This window comes from Lolium rigidum, chromosome 7 (genome assembly GCF_022539505.1).
Source record: "Lolium rigidum isolate FL_2022 chromosome 7, APGP_CSIRO_Lrig_0.1, whole genome shotgun sequence".
In the NCBI taxonomy this organism is placed as follows: Eukaryota; Viridiplantae; Streptophyta; class Magnoliopsida; order Poales; family Poaceae; genus Lolium; species Lolium rigidum.
Window position 1 is genome coordinate 49255148 of NC_061514.1, and position 16678 is coordinate 49271825.

Here is a 16678-nt window from a genome sequence, read left to right on the forward strand (position 1 = left end):
TAATCAATAGCGAGAAATCCAATGCGAGCTTTCTCCTTAGACCTTTGTACGAGGCGGCATAGAGGTACCCTTTGTGACACTTGGTAAAAACGGTGCATTGTGATGATCCGGTAGTCCAAGCTAATTAGGACAAGGTGCGGGCACTATTAGTACACTATGCATGAGGCTTGCAACTTATAAGATATAATTTACATGATGCATATGCTTTATTACTACCGTTGACAAAATTGTTTCATGTTTTCAAAATCAAAGCTCTAGCACAAATATAGCAATCGATGCTTTTCCTCTATGAAGGACCATTCTTTTACTTTCAATGTTGAGTCAGTTCACCTATTTCTCTCCACCTCAAGAAGCAAACACTTATGTGAACTGTGCATTGATTCCTACATACTTGCTTATTGCACTTATTATATTACTCTATGTTGACAATATCCATGAGATATACATGTTACAAGTTGAAAGCAACCGCTGAAACTTAATCTTCTTTTGTGTTGCTTCAATGCCTTTACTTTGAATTATTGCTTTATGAGTTAACTCTTATGCAAGACTTATTGATGCTTGTCTTGAAGTGTTATTCATGAAAAGTCTTTGCTTTATGATTCACTTGTTTACTCATGTCATATATATTGTTTTGATCGCTGCATTCACTACATATGCTTTACAAATAGTATGATCAAGATTATGATGGCATGTCACTCCAGATCTGTGTTATCGTTTTACCTGCTCGGGACGAGCAGAACTAAGCTTGGGGATGCTGATACGTCTCCGACGTATCGATAATTTCTTATGTTCCATGCCACATTATTGATGTTATCTACATGTTTTATGCACACTTTATGTCATATTCGTGCATTTTCCGGAACTAACCTATTAACAAGATGCCGAAGTGCCGATTCGTTGTTTTCTCGCTGTTTTTGGTTTCAGAAATCCTAGTAAGGAAATATTCTCGGAATTGGACGAAATCAAAGCCCGGGGGCCTATTTTTCCACGAAGCTTCCGGAAGTCCGAAGGAGAGACGAAGAGGGGCCACGAGGGGCCACACCCTAGGGCGGCGCGGCCCCCCTTGGCCGCGCGGCCCCGTGGTGTGGGGCCCCCGTGCCGCCTCTTGACCTGCCCTTCCGCCTACAAATAGCCTCCGTGACGAAACCCCCGGCACCGAGAGCCACGATACGGAAAACCTTCCGGAGACGCCGCCAACGCCGATCCCATCTCGGGGGATCCAGGAGATCGCCTCCGGCACCCTCGCCGGAGAGGGGAATCATCTCCCGGAGGACTCTACGCCGCCATGGTCGCCTCCGGTGTGATGTGTGAGTAGTCTACCCCTGGACTATGGGTCCATAGCAGTAGCTAGATGGTTGTCTTCTCCCCATTGTGCTATCATTGTCGGATCTTGTGAGCTGCCTAACATGATCAAGATCATCTATCCGTAATTCTATATGTTGCGTTTGTTGGGATCCGATGAATAGAGAATACTTGTTATGTTGATTATCAAAGTTATATCTATGTGTTGTTTATGATCTTGCATGCTCTCCGTTATTAGTAGATGCTCTGGCCAAGTTGATGCTAGTAACTCCAAGAGGGAGTATTTATGCTCGATAGTGGGTTCATGTCTCCGTGAATCTGGAGGGGTGACAAGAACCTCTAAGGTTATGGATGTGCTCGTTGCCACTAGGGATAAAACATTAGTGCTATGTTCAAGGATGTAGTCACTAGTTACATTACGCGCAATACTTAATGCAATTGTCTGTTGTTAGCAACTTAATACTCGGAGGGGTTCGGATGATAACCTGAAGGTGGACTTTTTAGGCATAGATGCATGCTGGATAGCGGTCTATGTACTTTGTCGTAATGCCCAATTAAATCTCACTATACTCATCATGATATGTATGTGCATGGTCATGCTCTCTTTATTTGTCAATTGCCCAACTGTAATTTGTTCACCCAACATGCTGTTCATCTTATGGGAGAGACACCTCTAGTGAACTGTGGACCCCGGTCCAATTCTCTTTACTAAAATACAATCTACTTGCAATACTTGTTCTACCTGTTTTCTGCAAACAATCATCTTCCACACAATACGGTTAATCCTTTGTTACGACAAGCCGGTGAGATTGACAACCTCACTCGTTTCGTTGGGGCAAAGTACTTTGGTTGTGTTGTGCGGGTTCCACGTTGGCGCCGGAATCCCCGGTGTTGCGCCGCACTACATCTCGCCGCCATCAACCTTCAACGTGCTTCTTGACTCCTACTGGTCCGATTAAACCTTGGTTTCTTACTGAGGGAAACTTGCCGCTGTGCGCATCACACCTTCCTCTTGGGGTTCCCAACGGACGTGCCAACCACACGCATCATGATCCCCTATACTTGTGGGTTATCACCTGCATATCTGTTCAATGCTTGGAAAGTCCGATAATCCTTCTGTAGATGTCCCGACTGTCTCTTCCCATTATTGTCCAGATAAAAATGCATTTGACATGGTCCGTTCATCATATCCTCGGGAGATATATATGGCCTCTGGAACCTTGGACCATTATTTTGTCTATTGGGACGGGAGCCGTCCTTGTAGTCGCTGCGCTGCTCGCCGCTTTTTTGATAATCATCGCGATTGTTTCCTCCACTATTTCCTCGAAATCCAGCCAATATTTGGCTGGGAGCATCATAATCTGAGAACTGTCAAGGGAGCGTCGTCTATTTTGAAAGTTTCGGCTTCGGTCTTCCTCAGGCGACTTGTGCCGTTTGTTGTGAACAACATCTTCTCCATCCGCCCACCTATTCGCTATTTCCATGAGTGCTGCTATTGTCTTTGGGTTGGTTCTTCCCAAATCCTCGACGAAGTCCCTCCTTCGAATACCAACAACGAATGCATCTATCGCCCTCTCGTCAGATATATTTTTTGCCGAGTTTTTGATGATGTTCCACCTCTGGATATACGTTCTCATTGACTCGTCGTATTTCTGCCTGCAAGCCCTCAGCTGCTCCAATGATGCGGGTTTTTTGCACATGGATCAAAAATTCTTTACGAATATGTCCTCGAAACTTTCCCAGATGTCGATAGACCCAGGGGATAACTTCTTTATCCACGATCGTGCGGCACCACTCAAGTGTATTTGAATGCTTTGCATGGCTGTTGCTCTAGTTCCATGATACGTCTCCGACGTATTCATAATTTCTTATGTTCCATGCCACATTATTGATGATATCTACATGTTTTATGCATACTTTATGTCATATTTATGCATTTTCCGGCACTAACCTACTAACGAGATGCCGAAGAGCCAGTTGCTGTTTTCTGCTGTTTTTGGTTTCAGAAATCCTACAAAGGAAATATTCTCGGAATTGGACGAAATCAACGCCCAGGGGCCTATTTTGCCACGAAGCTTCCAGAAGACCGAAGGAGTCACGAAGTGTGGCCACGAGGCGCCGCCACAACAGGGCGGCGCGGCCAGCAAGGGGCCCGCGCGACCCTGTTGTGTGGGCCCCTCGCGTCGCCTCCTGACCTGCCCTTCCGCCTACTTAAAGCCTTCGTCGCGAAACCCCCAGTACCGAGAGCCACGATACGGAAAACCTTCCAGAGACGCCGCCGCCGCCAATCCCATCTCGGGGGATTCAGAGATCGCCTCCGGCACCCTGCCGGAGAGGGGAATCATCTCCCGGAGGACTCTTCACCGCCATGGTCGCATCCGGAGTGATGAGTGAGTAGTTCACCCCTCGGACTATGGGTCCATAGCAGTAGCTAGATGGTTGTCTTCTCCTTATGTGCTTCATTGTCGGATCTTGTGAGCTGCCTAACATGATCAAGATCATCTATCTGTAATGCTATATGTTGTGTTTGTCGGGATCCGATGGATAGAGAATACTATGTTAGGTTGATTATCAATCTATTACCTATGTGTTGGTTATGATCTTGCATGCTCTCCGTTATTAGTAGAGGCTCGCGGCAAGTTTTTACTCTTAACTCCAAGAGGGAGTATTTATGCTCGATAGTGGGTTCATGCCTCCATTAAATCTGGGACAGTGACTGGAAGTTCTAAGGTTGTGGATGTGTTGTTGCCACTAGGGATAAAACATTGATGTTATGTCCGAGGATGTAGTTATTGATTACATTACGCACCATACTTAATGCAATTGTCTGTTGTTTGCAACTTAATACTCGGAAGGGGTTCGGATGATAACCTCGAAGGTGGACTTTTTAGGCATAGATGCATGCTGGATAGCGGTCTATGTACTTTGTCGTAATGCCCAATTAAATCTCACTATACTTATCATATCATGTATGTGCATTGTCATGCCCTCTCTATTTGTCAATTGCCCGACCGTAATTTGTTCACCCAACATGCTATTTATCTTATGGGAGAGACACCTCTAGTGAACTGTGGACCCCGGTCCATTCTTTTACATTAAATACAATCTACAAGCAATACTTGTTCTACTGTTTTCCGCAAACAATCATCATCCACACTATACATCTAATCCTTTGTTACAGCAAGCCGGTGAGATTGACAACCTCACCGTTTCGTTGGGGCAAAGTACTTTGGTTGTGTTGTGCAGGTTCCACGTTGGCGCCGGAATCCCCGGTGTTGCGCCGCACTACATCCCGCCGCCATCAACCTTCAACGTGCTTCTTGGCTCCTCCTGGTTCGATAAACCTTGGTTTCTTTTCGAGGGAAAACTTGCTACCGTGTACATCATACCTTCCTCTTGGGGTTCCCAACGAACGTGTGTATTACACGCCATCAAGCATATTTTTCCGGCGCCGTTGCCGGGGAGATCAAGACACGCTGCAAGGGAGTCTACACAATCCAATCTCTTTACTTTGTTTTTGTCTTGCTTTATTTTATTTACTTTCTTGTTTGCTGCATTATATCAAAACACAAAAAAAATTAGTTGCTAGCTTTACTTTATTTACTGTCTTGTTCTCCATATTAAAAACACAAAAAAAATTTTTTTTAGTTACTTGCATTCGCTTTACTTATTTCATCATGTTTCCTCCTAAGTACACTCTAAAAGACATACCGGTAGGACGTGGGTCTATAATTGGGAGAGATAATATAGAAGATTTTTTCACTCATGTTAGTACCGTTGAAGATTTTGAAGATAGACACTTGGTAGAACTTGCTCCTAATTATGAAATTGCTGCTGCTTCTTTAGTTCACATGTTGGAAACTAAATTTGTTAATCTTAATCCTATAATCCAACACATGTTTCTCACACTCGGTGATATGGAAGAAGGGGAAAAGAAAGATTTTGTTTTAGAAACCCTTCTTAAAGAATTTGGTGGAGTAGCAAGAGAGGCTAGAAAGGTCTTTATCAAATACAATATGCTTGGCTCTTATACCAATTTTGTTAGTATCCTTGAAAAGATGGATATGGAGAGAGTAAGGTACACTAATAATATTAATGATGGTGGGGAGATTAAGACAACAATACCTTGTAAGCTCCTGGGAATGAATGACGCTCTAGAAAATAACTATGGTTGGCTTGTCCCTGAAAATTTGTTTGACGAAGATAGCAAACCTAAGAATAATGAAAAGGGAGCCTCTGAAACTCACATAGATAAGATAAAATGCATAGTTGAGAAAACTCCCAACACCTATGTTGATGCTGCATCTCTTGATAACACTTGATATACACTTTCTGCGCCTAGCTGAAAGGCGTTAAAGAAAAGCGCTTATGGGAGACAACCCATATTTTTACTACAGTACTTTATTTTATATTTGAGTCTTGGAAGTTGTTTACTACTGTAGCAACCTCTCCTTATCTTAGTTTTGTGCATTGTTGTGCCAAGTAAAGTCTTTGATAGTAAGGTTCATACTAGATTTGGATTACTGCGCAGAAACAGATTTCTTTGCTGTCACGAATCTGGACCTAATTCTCTGTAGGTAACTCAGAAAATTATGCCAATTTACGTGAGTGATCCTCAGATATGTACGCAACTTTCATTCAATTTGGGAATTTTCATTTGAGCAAGTCTGGTGCCACTTTAAAATTCGTCTTTACAAACTGTTCTGTTTTGATAGATTCTGCCTTTTATTTCGCATTGCCTCTTTTGCTATGTTGGATGAATTTCTTTGTTCCATTAATGTCCAGTAGCTTTGTGCAATGTCCAGAAGTGTTAAGAATGATTATGTCACCTCTGAACATATAAATTTTTATTGTGCACTAACCCTCTAATGAGTTGTTTCGAGTTTGGTGTGGAGAAAGTTTTCAAGGATCAAGAGAGGGAAATGATGCAATATGATCAAGGAGAGTGAAAGCTCTAAGCTTGGCGATGCCCCGGTGGTTCACCCCTGCATATTCTAAGAAGACTCAAGCATCTAAGCTTGGGGATGCCTTGGGCATCCCCTTCTTCATCGACAACATTATCAGGTTCCTCCCCTGAAACTATATTTTTATTCCATCACATCTTATGTGCTTTGCTTGGAGCGTCGGTTTGTTTTTGTTTTTGTTTTTGTTTGAATAAAATGGATCCTAGCATTCATTGTGTGGGATAGAGACACGCTCCGCTGTTGCATATGGACAAATATGTCCTTAGGCTTTACTCATAGTATTCATGGCGAAGGTTGAATCTTCTTCATTAAATTGTTATATGGTTGGAATCGGGAAATGCTACATGTAGTAATTCTAAAATGTCTTGAATAATTTGATACTTGGCAATTGTTGTGCTCATGTTTAAGCTCTTGCAGCATATACTTTGCACCTATTAATGAAGAAATACATAGAGCTTGCTAAAATTTGGTTTGCATATTTGGTCTCTCTAAAGTCTAGATAATTTCTAGTACTGAGTTTTGAACAACAAGAAAGACGGTGTAGAGTCTTATAATGTTTACAATATGTCTTTTATGTGAGTTTTGCTGCACCGGTTCATCCTTGTGTTTGTTTCAATAACCTTGCTAGCCTAAACCTTGTATCGAGAGGGAATACTTCTCATGCATCCAAAATCCTTGAGCCAACCACTATGCCATTTGTGTCCACCATACCTACCTACTACATGGTATTTCTCCGCCATTCCAAAGTAAATTGCTTGAGTGCTACCTTTAAATTTCCATCATTCGCCTTTGCAATATATAGCTCATGGGACAAAATAGCCTTAAAAACTATTGTGGTATTGAATATGTACTTATGCACTTTATCTCTTATTAAGTTGCTTGTTGTGCGATAACCATGCTCCCGGGGACACCATCAACTCTTTGTTGAATATCATGTGAGTTGCTATGCATGTTCGTCTTGTTCGAAGTAAGGGAGATTTACCACTCATTAAATGGTTAGAGCATGCATAATGTTAGAGAAGAACATTGGGCCGCTAACTAAAGCCATGATCCATGGTGGAAGTTTCAGTTTTGGACATATATCCTCAATCTCATATGAGAACATTAATTGTTGCTACATGCTTATGCATTAAAGAGGAGTCCATTATTTGTTGTATATGTTGTCCCGGTATGGATGTCTAAGTTGAGAATAATCAAAAGCGAGAAATCCAAATGCGAGCTTTCTCCTTAGACCTTTGTACAGGCGGCATAGAGGTACCCCTTTGTGACACTTGGTTAAAACATGTGTATTGCGATGATAATCCCGGTAATCCGAGCTAATTAGGACAAGGTGGCGGGCACTATTAGTATACTATGCATGAGGCTTGCAACTTGTAAGATATAATTTACATGATACATATGCTTTATTACTACCGTTGACAAAATTGTTTCATGTTTTCAAAACCAAAGCTCTAGCACAAATATAGCAATCGATGCTTTCCTCTTTGAAGGACCTTTCTTTTACTTTTATGTTGAGTCAGTTCACCTATTTCTCTCCATCTCAAGAAGCAAACACTTGTGTGAACTGTGCATTGATTCCTACATACTTGCATATTGCACTTGTTATATTACTTTACATTGACAATATCCATGAGATATACATGTTATAAGTTGAAAGCAACCGCTGAAACTTAATCTTCCTTTGTGTTGCTTCAATACCTTTACTTTGATTTATTGCTTTATGAGTTAACTCTTATGCAAGACTTATTGATGCTTGTCTTGAAGTACTATTCATGAAAAGTCTTTGCTTTATGATTCAGTTGTTTACTCATGTCATTACCATTGTTTTGATCGCTGCATTCATTACATATGCTTACAATAGTATGATCAAGGTTATGATGGCATGTCACTCCGAAATTATCTTTGTTATCGTTTACCTGCTCGGGACGAGCGAGAACTAAGCTTGGGGATGCTGATACGTCTCCGACATATCGATAATTTCTTATGTTCCATGCCACATTATTGATGATATCTACATGTTTTATGCATACTTTATGTCATATTTATGCATTTTCCGGCACTAACCTATTAACGAGATGCCGAAGAGCCGATTCTTTGTTTTCTGCTGTTTTTGGTTTCAGAAATCCTACAAAGGAAATATTCTCGGAATTGGACGAAATCAACGCCTAGGGGCCTATTTTGCCACGAAGCTTCCAGAAGACCGAAGGAGTCACGAAGTGGGGCCACGAGGCGCCGCCACAACAGGGCGGCACGGCCAGCAAGGGGCCCGCGCGGCCCTGTTGTGTGGGCCCCTCGCGTCGCCTCCTGACCTGCCCTTCCGCCTACTTAAAGCCTCCGTCGCGAAACCCCCAGTACCGAGAGCCACGATACGGAAAACCTTCCAGAGACGCCGCCGTCGCCAATCCCATCTCGGGGGATTCAGGAGATCGCCTCCGACACCCTGCCGGAGAGGGGAATCATCTCCCGGAGGACTCTTCACCGCCATGGTCGCCTCCGGAGTGATGAGTGAGTAGTTCACCCCTGGACTATGGGTCCATAGCGGTAGCTAGATGGTTGTCTTCTCCTTATGTGCTTCATTGTCGGATCTTGTGAGCTGCCTAACATGATCAAGATCATCTATCCGTAATGCTATATGTTGTGTTTGTCGGGATCCGATGGATAGAGAATACTATGTTATGTTGATTATCAATCTATTACCTATGTGTTGTTTATGATCTTGCATGCTCTCCGTTATTAGTAGAGGCTCTGGCCAAGTTTTTACTCTTAACTCCAAGAGGGAGTATTTATGCTCGATAGTGGGTTCATGCTTCCATTAAATCTGGGACAGTGACGGAAAGTTCTAAGGTTGTGGATGTGCTATTGCCACTAGGGATAAAACATTGATGCTATGTCCGAGGATGTAGTTATTGATTACATTACGCACCATACTTAATGCAATTGTCCGTTGTTTGCAACTTAATACTTGGAAGGGGTTCGGATGATAACCTGAAGGTGGACTTTTTAGGCATAGATGCATGCTGGATAGCGGTCTATGTACTTTGTCGTAATGCCCAATTAAATCTCACTATACTTATCATATCATGTATGTGCACTGTCATGCCCTCTCTATTTGTCAATGGCCCGACTGTAATTTGTTCACCCAACATGCTATTTATCTTATGGGAGAGACACCTCTAGTGAACTGTGGACCCCGGTCCATTCTTTTACATTAAATACAATCTACAGCAATACTTGTTCTACTGTTTTCTGCAAACAATCATCATCCACACTATACATCTAATCCTTTGTTACAGCAAGCCGGTGAGATTGACAACCTCACTGTTTCGTTGGGGCAAAGTACTTTGGTTGTGTTGTGCAGGTTCCACGTTGGCGCCGGAATCCCCGGTGTTGCGCCGCACTACATCCCGCCGCCATCAACCTTCAACGTGCTTCTTGGCTCCTCCTGGTTCGATAAACCTTGGTTTCTTTCTGAGGGAAAACTTGCTACTGTGTACATCATACCTTCCTCTTGGGGTTCCCAACGAACGTGTGTATTACACGCCATCATTCCACCCACCAACTTTACCGTCTCGAGATAATCAACTAGCCAATCCTCAGGATCTTGTGATCCATCGAATTTTTTTGTAATTATCGGGTAGCTTAAACCCTGATGGAACTCGAGTTCTGCGGACTCGTCTCGTAAAGCACGGGAGCCCGCACATATCTTCTTCATCAATCTCTGGTGAGTGCCGACGTTCCCTTCTTTCCTGTCGCGCTCTGTCCACCCTTGCTTGCGTTGCTGTGTCTCTTGCCCCACTTGTTCTCGCAGGATCTTGCACCGCTGCAGCAGGTCGTGGACTATTTTGCCTTGCAGATCCTTCGGGAGGCGTATTTGCGAACGCTGTTCCCATGGCTCCAACTCCTGCCATGGCCATGTTATATAATGCTTCTCTTGGATCTCCGGGAGGTGGCCTGGATGCTAGGATGAAAGCTTGTGTCACCATGTATCCAGCTTCTGGTATTTTGGGAATAATATTCCCCCTCGTGTCGATCGACATAAAGGACATGTCGAGGTTTTGAACTAAATTCTCCCTGTCAGCCTCAGGTATATTTTGCAGTCGAGATCTTGCTCTATTTCGAGCTGCTCTATGACTATCTCCCGAAGTACCTGATTGTCGGCTCAGCTCCGCCCTTCGTCTGCTTGACGCGGAAGCCGCGGCTTGCCTCCTATCCAGCTCAATTTTCTGTTTTTCGAGCTCCCGCCTGGCACGGGCGAGTCTATATTGGTATGCTTGTAACTCTTCAGCTGTCGCCGTTACAGTGATTGGCTCTGTGCCATCAATAGCTCTTGCAACTCTATCCCATACTGCCTGCAGAAATTGCACCATCTCTCGTGTTCCAGGTCCAACATATTTGGTTCCCAATCCTCGCGTAAGGTCAGCGGGATCGACGTACGGATTTCTCGCGTTATCGAAGTTCTCTGATGTCTCCTCCTGTGGGCGACTTGTATCTCCAATTGCATAGATTTGATGGTATTTCGAACTTTGATCTTTGTCGGGATTGGTGACACCGTCATATAGATCGGTGAAGACCTCTCCAACAATAGCGGATCTGTCGATGAAGTTGAAGCTGTCGATGCTGTCCGAGTTGCTGCTTATATCGGAGTCCGCAGACGACTCGAAAGATACATCGCCGAAGATCTTGGCGAGCTTTCCACTTGCCGTAGTTTTGATGAAGCGTGGCGATGAAATCTCCTTATCGCCTGTCTCGAACGACGAGTCCGAAAAATCGGAATCGACCGTCGATAATCCCGACGAAGTCGGAACCTCGAGACGATACGATCCTTCTTTCTCAACGTGGAAGTGGAAACTTCCGAACGTCATCTCCATAGGCTCCTCCAGATACGCATATGCATCCAAACGGGAGGGCGGGTGAGGAACAAAATCGACTAGATCAGTTTCGATCCGTTTACCTCTATCCATCGCGTTGCTGGCCACCAAAGACGTCGACGATCTTGAACGTGCCATCGAGATCAGCTCCTTGTCGCCTCTAATTCCCATAGACGGCGCCAATTGACAAGGGATTAACTTGTCAATGCCTACATATCGCAGACTAGGGTTTAGTTGGAAGTAGAGGGCAAGTAGATCTCGAGGGTTTCAGCCGGAAAAGTATTCGACTGCTAGAAAACTAGGGTTGTGTTGACAATGAATCGATCCTCTCTTCGTCCCTCGACTCCCCCTTATATAGGAGGTGGAGCCGAGGATTTCGTGATACACAAGTTACAGAGTTCAGGAGACAATCTGAGTCCGCCCCGTAATAGTTACAAGTCAAGATTCCTAATACAATCCTATCTTTCCAAACTCTCCTAACTGGGCTTCCGAACTTCATAATCTTCGGGTCGTGGGCCTTTGGTAAAACCCCGGGTACCATCTTTGGCAGGCCCATTGAGGATGCCTATGTCAGTCATCCACATACTGCAATTTTTGAGCAAGGCCACAAAAAAACCATTGTGACACACCTCAGAGAAAAAAAAGCTTTGGAGCTAGCTGTGGATTAGTAACTGCAAAAAAGAACAAGAAAAACTATCATTCAACTAGCCAGATACATCATACATGAGGCAGAATACAAAAATACTGATATGTCAAGTTGATTTGAACTGTCAATGGTTGTCTTATTACAAGTACTGTTGCCTTGTGTGCCTAGAGCATTTTCTTCTTCCGGCCCCATACACCTTAAATATGGGTGCCTCCTGTACTGCCTAGCCAAATTGATCTCAACCATGGAACACATTGTGTGGAGTGACAAACAAAGGAGAAACACTGGTTCCAGAAGGAGCTCTGTTTCAAGGTTGAGCTCAAGTTCTAGTGCCAGAGAATATGCAACAAGGGAGAAAGAAGTGCTAGTGTACCACAAAAGAAGTGATGAGGAGAGGGAGGCATCAACTGAGAGGAATAGGCTACGTAGGCTAGCTGTAGAGATGGATGTTGTAGCTGGGCTAGAAGAGTTAGGTCATGGCATGATGTACTCTCTTGCAAACAAGCATGTCATGTCTAAGATACCAAGCTCACTTCAGACAAACCAACCTAGAGTTTATGGCTCTACCGCAGTTGAAGCTGCTACATACCCTGGAAGACTACCATTTGATCCATACTTTGTGCCTAAAAAAGAGGAATCTATGATAGCTGTTGTCATGTTGTGCAAGATCAAGAAAGGCATCCAAGGATTTCCAAAGAAGGTGGCCAACAACATCAGTTGTAAGCCACAATAATTTCCTAGCAGTTTCTAGCAGTTGGTGTGTTTCTAGTTTCAGAGCGAGCAGAGCAGTTCCTATTCCTTGTTGTGTTACTACTTGTTAGCACCGAACTGCATTTGTATCTCTATTTGGCAATGTCATATGATATTCTAATGTTCCCGCAAGAACTATGATTTTTTCTGCATTTTATCTTTCTTTTTCTCACCATTTGAACTTAACTGAAACCACATAAAACATGAACGCCAAAATTCAGAGTTAACACTTCTACAAATATACCTAAATTTGAATTTTTTTGGTCCTATTTGATGACAAAGACTGAAACTAACATATGTAAAATAGAATTATAACAAAAAAACTTTTGATTCTCGGATTGAACGAGAATAGTCTCCGCTTTTCCGCCTAATAGGACGTTCCTGGAACAGCCTCAATAGACCTCAACTATGAAGGATAATGGGCTCAGACGACATTGTCGTTGATTACGGATCGATTCATCGCAAAAAATTATTTTCCTCTATTTTAATCCTACCCTCACCAAGAACAACTTTCCGAGCCGGGAACCAGAGGAGCGGAACCAAAGGGAGAAGGAAGAATGGAGGATGGCAAGTCGTACCATAGGCCGGCGGATCATCCTTCTAGAGCCTCTCGCGAATCTCCGGCGAGTTCATCAGCTGCAACGGCGGGAGGAGTAGCGCGTGCGCGAGCAAGAACACGGGAGCAGCGCCGATAATTTAGCTCCAAAAAAGAAAACCCTTTAACAATTCATCCAACCGTGCAGGAGGACATAAAAAAGAGAAGCATTTTTCTAGGGGCTAATTTGCAAGATAACCAACACGACAAAAACTACATGGGTAGCCGATTCGGACTCCAGCGTGGCACAGTCCGACTTCGAGGACCAAATCTTCACATCCAACGCAAGTTCTTGGACTAGGTTATCATGCTTTGCAAATTGTAGGACCAAATTTTTACATGCGATACACGTTCTAGGACTAAATGTGTAATTAGCTCTTTTCTTTTGCGTTAGCGCTGCAAACTTTGAATAAGTGGTAGCATAAGTTATGCAACCTAAACCTACACGTTGTCTCGCCGCGTGAAACCGGGGTTTCCCCCTCCTCCTATCACCCAGTGGTGTACGGAGGAGGGGACAACATCCAGTGGCAAGGTCACCTCCCTTTTCACCTTCAATTTTATTCTTTTGTCTTATTTTCTTCACTTAGAAGAATTAATTAAGTATTTTGTTGTGCATTGAGTTTTAGTGTCTTGGGCTACATCTTCTTGCAATCTTGTTGGCATAAAAATGAGACAGTAATAAACAGGAAATGAAAAGAATTTACACCGATGGAGAAGGCAAACTATACCACAGGAACGGCCAAACCTAGCAAGCCATTTCCGGCCAGCCGCCGCCCCCAACACCTGCTCACCGCCGCCGCCCCCAAGGGAAGGGAAACATGGCTCCCGGCCTGAGCAGAGACGTCATGCACTACTGCCTCCCGGCCTCCCCGGTCTCCGCCGCCGCCTCTCTCTCCGCTGCATTCTCCGGCGACGGCGGCGGCGAGGACCGCATCAGCGCCCTCCCCGACGGCCTCCTACGCAACGTCGTCTCCCGCCTCCCCGTCAAGGACGGCGCCCGCACCGACGCGCTCTCCCGGCGCTGGCGCGGCCTCTGGCGCGCCACCCCGCTCGTCCTCGACGACGCCCACCTCCTCACGGACGGGCCCGGCGCCGACTGGCGCGCCCCCGCCGCCGCGGTGGTGTCCCGCGTCCTCGCCTCCCACCCGGGCCCCTTCCGCTGGGCACACCTCCTCAGCAACTTCATCGACGAAACCAACCAGGACGCGCTCGCCGGGTGGCTCCGCCTCCTCGCCGACAAGGGCGTGGAGAACCTCATCCTTGTCAACCGTCCCTGGTTCGACAAGGTGCCCGTACAGCTCCCGCAGTCCCTCCTCTGCTGCGGCGCATCACTCCGCCGCCTTTACCTCGGTGTCTGGCTCTTCCCCTTCACCAGCAACGGCCCCCCACGCAGCCCTGACGTCTTCCCTCACCTCCGGGAGCTCGGCATCTGCCAAGGCATCATGCAGGATCACGACCTGGATTACATGCTCGCTTGCAGCCCCAAGCTTGAGATCTTCGCGCTCATCTCCAATTACTGCTTGCCCGATCGCGTCCGCATCGGCAGCCACACTCTCCGGTGCGTGCTGCTCTGGCATTCCTTGGTGGACGAGGTCGCCATCATTGCCGCTCCGCAGATGCAGCGGCTCATCCTTTACTGCACGCACGCCCCTGAGCCTGGAATGACCATCAAGGTCAAGATAGGCTATGCTCCTCAGCTCACAGTACTCGGTTACTTGGACACGGCCAAACATGTGCTTGAGATTGGCAACACCATCATCAAGGTCGAATTTGTTCTCTCCTATTTATCTTCTTAGTGAGCATATAGACAGATCTTTGAGTGGGCTGGTTTGATTTGGCGTTGAGTTAAGCTGTCAATTTGATCACTGCTGCGACGATTTGCAGGCTAGGGTGACAAAAGTTAGCCCAAATACAGAGGTTCCAAGCATCAAAGTGTTAGCTGTGAAGGTGCGTTTCAGAGTCCCCGGGGAAGTGAGAACATTGCTGAGTTTCTTGAGATGCTTCCCTGAAGTAGAGACCTTACACATTATGGCTGTGAGTTTTTGTTTACCCTGCATCTCTCTGCATTCGCAGTTTGCTTCACCACAATTTTTACTTCTCGGATTCCATCTTTTGCTGAATTGCACACTTTAATTTTGCAGTCTGATAATGACACTGACTACTACGACGACCCTGGTGAAGTCAAGGCCAGGGACAAGCTCAATTCCACCTTCTGGGAAAGGGTCGGTCCGATCAAATGTGTGCAGTCACGTGTCAAGAAGTTGGTGTTTGATCAGTTTAGTGGGGGTCCAAACCAGGTTGAGTTCCTGAAGCTGGTTCTTGCGAGAGCGGTGTTGCTGCAGAACGTGATAGTTTTGCTGGCCGGTCCAGAATCTATGATGATGAATGAGGTCACGGGCAAACTGCAGCCGTTGGCTTCCAAGAGAATGTGGGCCAATAAGTCCTTGCGCAAACATTCCTTGGAGGTCCGTGGGCGTGCAGCGGGTCATATTTGGAGTTACAGCGACGCGTCTGATCTTTCTATTAGCGACCCATTTATTTCTTAAGGGACTAATAGAGCCTATTTCCTTGTTAAGGCAGTGATGGAGCATTCATTAGCTCTAGAGTTTTATCGTTTGAATGTCTCACTTCTTTGTGAAGGGAACTGATGCAGCGTTAGTTAGCAACTTTTTTTGGGGTGTTGGAGATTTTGGGTTTAACAACAGAATATTGTGCAAAAGACTTCTGATGACTTCAGTGTGTAGTTACCTGCTTTTCTGTGGTTTTGATTTGCTCGTGGTGTTATCTGAATGATTACTATTATTTCTGTATTAGATGTTATATTCATGGCATGTACAGATGTTGGTATCTGCACTCTATGTATTTTCCATGGTCTAACTCTGTTCATGTTACAATTAGGCAACACCTATCCTTAGTTTTGCTGCTTAATGCGATGGTGTGTCTTGGAACAACCAATATGGCATCAATATTATTCTGAAGTACAGCTACATGTTGGGATAAAAGATTAGTCATATGCACAATAAGCTAATTGATAAATTGTAATGAAGTGCTGATGTTGTCTTGATGTTAACGCTTTGATAGGAAGCTTTATTCCGTAAATATATTATATATCATATTATGAAATATGTATTGCTATACATAAGAAATGGTAATTGAGAAGTAAAAAATGTGATTTGCCTTGAGTTTCTTTTTTATCTTCGTATGTTGTGGAAGTTGCACTTCGTTCACAGACCTGTTTAAGTGCAAAAGGTCATTATATTTTAATACATGTTACTAAGCAATTTTGCATTTATGTACATTTACCTTGTAAGTTCTGGTTGCACCTTGAAGGAACTGTTGATTTTACTGTTTCTAGCTTAATCTTCTGCTATAATCTATTCTGCATGAAGGTTGTGAGATCGGCCCATCAGATAAATTGTACATCAATATTAATCTTTCATCATGCTATATGGCAAATTTAGTGTTATCACTAAAATATAGTGATGCATGTGAAATAATGAATTACTACCTCTGTTCTGAAATATAAGAGCTTTCTAAAAAGGCTTATAGTTTG

The 16678-nt window shown here is 44.5% G+C and overlaps 1 protein-coding gene across 1 annotated transcript; it reads left to right on the forward strand.

The window, feature by feature from the left end:
* The first annotated feature begins 13943 nt into the window (after window positions 1–13943).
* LOC124671313 (F-box/LRR-repeat protein At3g26922-like) lies at window positions 13944–15974 on the forward strand. Its single transcript, XM_047207703.1, has 3 exons — window positions 13944–14888; window positions 15010–15159; window positions 15267–15974. The coding sequence occupies exons 1-3, from the start codon at window positions 13944–13946 to the stop codon at window positions 15669–15671; spliced, it is 1500 nt and encodes a 499-aa protein (XP_047063659.1). The 3' UTR covers window positions 15672–15974.
* The last annotated feature ends 704 nt before the right edge of the window (window positions 15975–16678 follow it).